The 7,568-nt window shown below is 41.2% G+C and overlaps 1 protein-coding gene across 1 annotated transcript in view; it reads right to left on the reverse strand.

The window, feature by feature from the left end:
- Positions 1 to 7,568, reverse strand: part of MX1 (MX dynamin like GTPase 1) — a 49,476-nt gene that overhangs the window by 33,573 nt on the left and 8,335 nt on the right. The window contains exons 3-4 of the mRNA XM_006156375.3: positions 3,846 to 3,954; positions 605 to 797 (exon numbers count right to left, since the gene is read on the reverse strand). Of these exons, the coding sequence (XP_006156437.1) occupies positions 605 to 797; positions 3,846 to 3,947 (295 nt within the window). The 5' untranslated portion in view covers positions 3,948 to 3,954. The remainder of the gene's footprint in view (positions 1 to 604; positions 798 to 3,845; positions 3,955 to 7,568) is intronic.

Raw genomic sequence — 7,568 nt, forward strand, 5'->3', positions numbered from 1 at the left:
TCCTCCCGCGGCCCCCCCTACCACTATCCTCCTACTGTAAAGTCCTCCCAAACCCTATCCTGTCTGACCTGTATTCCAAGACCCATCTCAAGTATGACCTTTTCCCTCAGGTCCTCACCAATATTCTCAGCCTAGCAACTCTGCTGGGGATGGATTTGGCACTTGTCCCTCTCTGTTTCTGGTGAGTGCACGTGCTCTATGGCAAAAAAAAAAGAAGTGCAATAAGGTGTGTGGTGGAAGTTGAAACCCTCACCTCCAATGTGACTGTATTTGGAGGTAGGGCCCAATGTGACTGTATTTGGAGGTAGGACCTTTAAAGAGGTAATTAAAGTGAGATGTAAGGGTGGTACTCCAATCTAACATGACTGGCACCCTTATAAGAGGAAAAGAAGTCAGAGATTCTTGTGTACAGTGGAAAGGCCATGTGAGAATAGGAGAAGCCTTCTGAAAGCCAAAGAGGAAGGCTCAGGAGAAACTGCACATTGAGCTTGGATGTCCATTCTCTAGAACTATGAGAAAGAACATTTCTGTAGCAAAAGCCACTAATTTTGTGGTATTTTATTATGGCAGCTCTAGTAGACTAATATAGAGTGTAAGTGCTTACCACTGCCCCTGGGCAAGGCAACTCCTGACAATGCTTCCAACACAGAGCTCTTGCCTGAGCTCTGGTCCCCAATAACAGCGATGGCAGGCAATGCTAGGTCTTGCTCCACACCAAGAGCACGCAGGGAATCGATGAGGTCAATGCAGGGACGTACCTTCTCTTCATACTGGCTACATAGGTTGTTGTCAGTCTTCTGGAGAAGAGGAAAATTAGAATTATGTCATGGCCTGCCAGTCATGCTCCATCAGTGATGGTCAACTTCAATAAGCCTAATAGTCAGGCTATCAAAATCCCCAAAAGGGAGTGAGAGAGGGACAAAAAAGAAATAATTGAAGAAATAACGCAAACATGTTTCTTAATAAAGGCCATAAACCCAAAGATCCAAGAAATTAAACAAACGCAAGTATAGGAAGCTAAAAGTAAACTGCATCAAAGAACAATAGTATCAAATTGGTCAAAACCAGTAATAAAAGCAAAAAGTTTGAAATAGCCAGAAAGTGACATATTATGGCTAGAGGAACAGAAATTAGATTGACAGCAAGTTTCTCATCAAAAACAGTGCAAGTGATGGAACCAGCAGTTAGCGTAATGGCTATGTCGCTGGACTCCCATGTAGTCAACCATGGTTCGCATCCCAGACCTGGTGGCTTAAAACTCACGCCAGGCGCGTGTGCGTGTGTGCCCAAGATCCCGAGAGGAGAATGGAGGAGAAGGGATTGCGGTGTGGCCATCCCCCCCTGGAGGGTGATTTCTCGCTTTCTGTCTCTCTGTTTGTCTGGTGAGCACACGCGCCCTATAGCAAAAACCTCTCCAAAAAAAAAAAAAAAAAACAGTGCAAGTGATTGGATAAAACCGTCATCAACCTAAAATTTTTTTTTTTTTTTTAGAGAGATTTTTGCTATAGGGTATGTGCACTCTCCAGAGAAACAGAGAGAGAGAGACAGACAGAAAGTGGGAAATCAACCACCCACCCCCAGAGTGATGGCCATGCAGCAATCCCTTCTCCTCCATTCTCTCCTAGGGATTCTGGGCATGCATGCACACACAACCAGTGTGAGTTTCAAGCTGCCAGGTTCGACCACGCTGGAGTCCAGCAACATAATTATTATGCCATCTGCTGGTCCCTATCAACCTAAAATTCTATACCCAGCAAAAATACCTCTTTTATAAAAGTAAAGTAAAGACTCTTATATTCATACAAAAGCTTAATGAATTCATCACCAGCAGACCTGAACTACAGGAAGCATTAACAAAGTCTTTTAGAATGAAGGAAATGGTACTGAATAGAAATATAAATCCATATAAAGGAATCTATACCAAATGTGGTAAATATCACACTTTTAAAAAACAATTGCTTACTTAGTTTTATTTATTACTATTATTTTCTAAATTTCCTATAGGACACATGTGCTCATCAGAGAGAGAGAGAGAGAGGGAGGAGAGAGAAAGAGAAAGAAAGAAAATGAGAACGCAAGCTGCCAGGTCTGGGACTTGAACCACAGTTGGTCTGCCATGTGGGAGTCCAGTGCCCAAACCACTCTGCCACCTGCTGGTCCCATTTTTTATTATCACTTATATATGCATATAAGATAATGGATTATCTGAACAAATATAACAAAACAATGTGCCGTGCATTTTACAATATGTAAACATAAGGTGTACAACAAAAATAATGTGAAGACTGAGAACGTATAAATGGAGATATGCTATTGTAAGGTTCTCATACTATACATGACATGATATACTATCACATGAAGGTAGACTAAGAAGTATACTACAAATACTAAGAGAGATATACTTAAGGGGGTGGTTCCATAACCTAGTGGTTAAGGGAGCTGGGTCCCACATGGTGGCTGCAGTTCAAATCCTGTTGCTGGCAGCTTGAAAAACATGCTGAGCATATTTGTGTGTGCATGTCTAAAATCCCAGCTGTATGGAAGTGAGGGGGTTGCAGTGTGACTACCCACCATTGGAGGGTGCTTTCTCTCTCCTCATCCTATCTCTCTGTCTCTTTGGTGAATGCATGTGCTCTAAGGCAATTTTTTAAAAAGTTATACTAATAAGCCAGCAAAGGGGAAAAAATGGAATTATAAAAATGCTTGATTCATCCAAAAGAAGGCAAAGAAAGAGGAAAAGAGGAGTAAAGAACAGCTGGGACAAATAGAAAATGAGTAGCAAAATAATATTCTCTAATCTGATTATATCAACAGTAATATTAAATATAAACTGTGTAAACACTCCTAGAATAGTTTAAATAACTTTGAAAAAGAATAACAAAGTTGGAAGTCTGGTATTACCTGATTTGCATAATTTCTACCCAAATTAAGATACACTAACCAAAACAAAGTGCTCTACTCATGTAAAAATAGAGAAAGATGGGACCAGCAGTTAGCATAATGGCTATGTCACTGGACTCCCATGCAGTTGACCATGGTTTGAGTCTCGGACCCAGCGGCTTAAACTCACACCGGGTGCATGTGTGTACGTGCCCAAGATCCCAAGAGGAGAATGGAGGAGAAGAGATTGGGGCATGGCCATCTCCCCTGGGGGGATGATTTCTCGCTTTCTGTCTCTCTGTCTCTCTCTGTCTTTCTGGAGAGCGCATGTGCCCTATAGCAAAAAACCTCTCCCCCCCCAAAAAAAGAGATCAATGGAACAGAATATATTGCAGAAATAAATCAACACATAACTGACTTTTGATAAAGGTACAAAAGCAATGCAATGGGGAAAGGATAGGCTTTTTAATAAGTTGTTTAGGGCAACTTGATACCCGCATGCCAAAAAAATAAAAATAAAAAAGGAACTTGCATCTGTATATTACACCATGTACAAAAATTAACTCACAATGGAAAGACCTAAATGTTGTGACTCTGGGTTAAGCAATGATTTCACAGATATGGCACCAAAGGCTTAGTCCACAAAAGAACCTGCTATAGCTTGAGACTGAACCATGATGTGGATAGGGCCTGTGCCAATTCCACCTACATGAGCCAGTCAATATCCCATCTAGATTTCCAGACAAAAATGGCACCCTAACTAGAGTCAGCCAAGCAACATGTCTGCACGTGGCTGCAAACTGGCCCAAGCAGAGCATGTGGAGAGTCGGGATCTGCTTCCTGCCACAGGAAAGGCAAGAAAGCTGGCAGCTCGGGCGGCAAGAGCAGCAGTCCTGTGTGAGAAGGCAGCCTCCACTGCACACAGCTCATGCCCACATGGGAGAGGCTTGCAGACAGCAACTCACCTTTACTTGCTTCTCTGCCACGTCCACATCTCCATTTAGTAATAGAAAGCTGGCTTCAGAAACTGAATCAGGTTTTATGACTTCTGCTTCAGAATGAACCATCTTCTTCCTTTATCAGTTAAGTGCAAAATGAAGCAGGTCAGTATTCAATGAACCAGAGGCTGAGCACATTCAAACATGGAACCAAACCTACTGCTAGAAGGTAAGAGGCACAAGAGCAGGGACTTCAACTACTTTTTCACAGTGACATCTCCAGGGTTTCAAGGGCAGGGACTTCAACTAATTGTTCACGAAGGTGCTTTTCTAAGCTCTGGGGATTTAGAGACGCCTGTCTTCTCGAAAGCCAGCCCCCACACCATTGGGACATTTGCCCCAGATGGCCTTGCTGCATGGTGAGCCATTTGCGGCTGGGAAGAGTGCTGCAGAGCATGGTTCATCCCCTTCCCCACACGCCTTGGAACTCTCAGGTGTGTTCATTGGGACTTGGAGAAACCTGTCTTGCCCTGGTCCCTGTGCCATCAGGATATCTGCCCCAGACGACCTTGCTGCACAGTGAGCTGTATGTGGCTGGAAAGGTGCTGCGGAGTGTGGCTTATCCCCTCCTCCACACAACTTGAAATTCAGGTGTGTTCACTGGGACTTGGAGAAGCCAGTCTTGCCCTGTACCCATATCATCAGGACATCTGCCCCAGGTGGTCTTGCTGCACAGTGAGCCATTTGTGGCTGGGAGGGGTACTGCAAAGCATGGCTCATCCCCTCCCCCACATGCCTTGAAACTCTCGGGTATGTTCATTAGGACTTGGAGAAGCCCGTCTTGCCCTGGTCCCTGCATCACTGAGACATCTGTCCCAGCGATGGGCCTGGAGGCAGGGACACTGAGCTGTAAAGAGACTGTGGTTCATCCGCGGCCACATGCCTCTGAATCTCAGGCTTCAGCATTTCCTGAAGCTTGAGGGCGTGCAACATGTGTTGTGCGACCCCTTCTCTCTTCCTCAATTGAAGCTCAGCAGCTCAGCCCCAAGTGCACCTGTTTTTTAGAAACTGGGAGCTCAGCTCTTACTGCCAGAAACTGGGAAAACTTTAAATTATCCAAGTCCTGAGACAACAGTGCAAGTTGCTGGGTGAGCATCAGGGAGGTAGAGCAACAGAGAGATTGCTGATCACCTCCTCCTGCATACCTTTGAACACTCAGAATTAACTTGAAGAATTTAGGAAGAAATGTGTAATTCACCTGATGACTAGAAGTCATCACAGAGGCACAAGAAGTATGAGAAACCAAGAAAATATCCCTCCTCCAAGGGAAAACATCAATTCCTCATCATCCACAGACAATACTATGGAACTTGTAGAAATGTCAAATAAACAATTCCAAATATTTACAGTGACAAAACTAAATAAGCTGCAAGAGAAAAGAGACAATGAACTCCAGAAGATGCAAAAGAAAAGAGACAATGAGTTCCAGAAGATAAGAGAGTTCTTTCATGATTTAAAATAAATAATAGACGCCATAAAAATGAATCAAACAGAATTGTTAGAGATGAAGAGCATAATACAAGAAATCAAAGCCTCCCTTGAAAGTAATAAAAGCAGATTAGATCATGCAGATCGAATCTCGAATGTAGAAGACAAAAATCTCTGACCTAGAAAAAATTATCAAAAAGACTGAAAAAATAACTAAGAAGAATGAGGACAATATGTGAGAAATGCCAGATAACATCAAGCACCCAAACCTAGGGATAATTGGTATCCCAGAAGGTGAAGAAAATAATAAGGACATTGATAATCTATTCCACGAAATTCTGGAAGAAAACTTTCCAAACTTTGAGAGGCATTCAAAAGCTCAGACCCAAGAATTATAAAGGACCCAAACATAATCAACCCAAGAAGATCTATTTTCCAAGGCACATCATAGCCAAATTGGCCCAAACCACAAAGATAAGATACGAAAATTATCAAGAGAAAAATGTAAAGCAACTTACAAAGGTCATCCCATCGGGCTAACATCAGACCTTTAGTCAGAAACAATGCAGGCAAGGAAAGAATATGAAAATATATCCAAAGTGTTAAATGAAAAACAATTTTAACCAAGATTACTATACCTGGCAAGATTATCCTTCATGTAGGAAGAAAAGATGAAAACATTCTCAGATAAACAAAACCTGAAAGAATTTACCAGTTCCAGGCTAGCTCTTCAAGAAGTGCTGAAGGGGGTGCTATACCAGGAAAACCAAAGTCAGTCAGACAGAAATAAGAGAACAGCAACAACAAAAATACCCGAAGAAAATGGCTAACTCAGAGACAGAAACAAGTCCAGAAATATTGATAATAACGTTGAATGTTAATGAATTAAATTCTCCAATCAGAAGACACAAACTGGCTAAATGGTTTAAAAAAAAAAAAAAAAAAAAACAGAAACCCTCTATCTGTTGCCTACAAGAAAGAAACGCATCTCATGGATAACCCACTTCATGGATAAAGACATACATAGACTAAAAGTGAAGGGCTGAAAAAGGTATTCCATGCGAATGAAAATCAAAAATGGGCTAGATTTGTGATACTGATCTCAGATAACATCAGCCTTAAGAAAAAAACTGCTGGAACAGACAAAGAAGGGCTAGGTCATCAAGAAGACATCACGCTTGTAAATATCTATGCGCCCAACTCAGGAGCACCCAAATACAGGAAGAAAAGACTGCTAGACCTAAAAGGAGAGATGGGTTGCAACACTATAATGGTTGGGGATCTCAACACTCCATTACCTCTTTTAGACAGAACTTCTAGACAAAGAATAAGCAAAGAGAGATAGGAACTAAACAATACTATAAATCAAATGGGCTTGACAGACAGCTATAGAACTTTCCACCCTAAAACCACAAAATATACATTTTATTCTCATCCCCACATGGAACCTTTTCAAAGATTGATCATATAATAGGGCACAAATCAAGCCTTTATAGATTCAAAGGCACAGAAACTATATCCAGCATCTCTGACCATGATGGGACACAAAGTATGCTCATTAATTCATTTACTGAAAGAGCAGTGATGGGGACCTCAAATGTCAGATGATGACAAATGTTATTTTTTCTTCTTTCTTTCTGTTTTTTTTTTTTTTTTTTTTTTTTTGGGTTTTTTTTTTGACAGAAAAGACAGAGAGACAAAGAGACAGAAAGTGAGAAATCATCCCCCAGGGGGGATGACCATGCCACAATCCCTTCTCCTTCATTCTCCTCTCAGGATCTTGGGCACACATACACCCGGCGTGAGTTTAAGCCACCAGATCTGGAACTTGAACCACGGTCAACTACATGGGAGTCCAGCAGCATAGTCCTTACGCTAACTGCTGGTTCTGACAAATGCTATTAATAAATTCCAGCCTAAGATATGCTTCCAGGCTTCCCATCCACAATGGATTTATTTATTTATTTATTTATTTATTTATTTATTTATTTATTTATTTATTTATTTATTTATTTATTTATTTATTTATTTATTTATTTATTTATTTATTTATTTATTTATTTATTTATTTATTTATTTATTTATTTATTTATTTATTTATTTATTTATTTATTTATTTATTTATTTATTTTTGGAGAGGTTTTTGCTATAGGGCGCTTGCGCTCGCCAGACAGAGATTGACAGAGAGCACAGAAAGCGAGAAATCACCCCCCAGTTGGGGTGGCCATGCCGCAATCCCTTCTCCTTCGTTCTCCTCTTGGG

This window comes from Tupaia chinensis, unplaced genomic scaffold (genome assembly GCF_000334495.1).
Source record: "Tupaia chinensis unplaced genomic scaffold, TupChi_1.0 Scaffold000492_1, whole genome shotgun sequence".
Taxonomy (NCBI): Eukaryota; Metazoa; Chordata; class Mammalia; order Scandentia; family Tupaiidae; genus Tupaia; species Tupaia belangeri.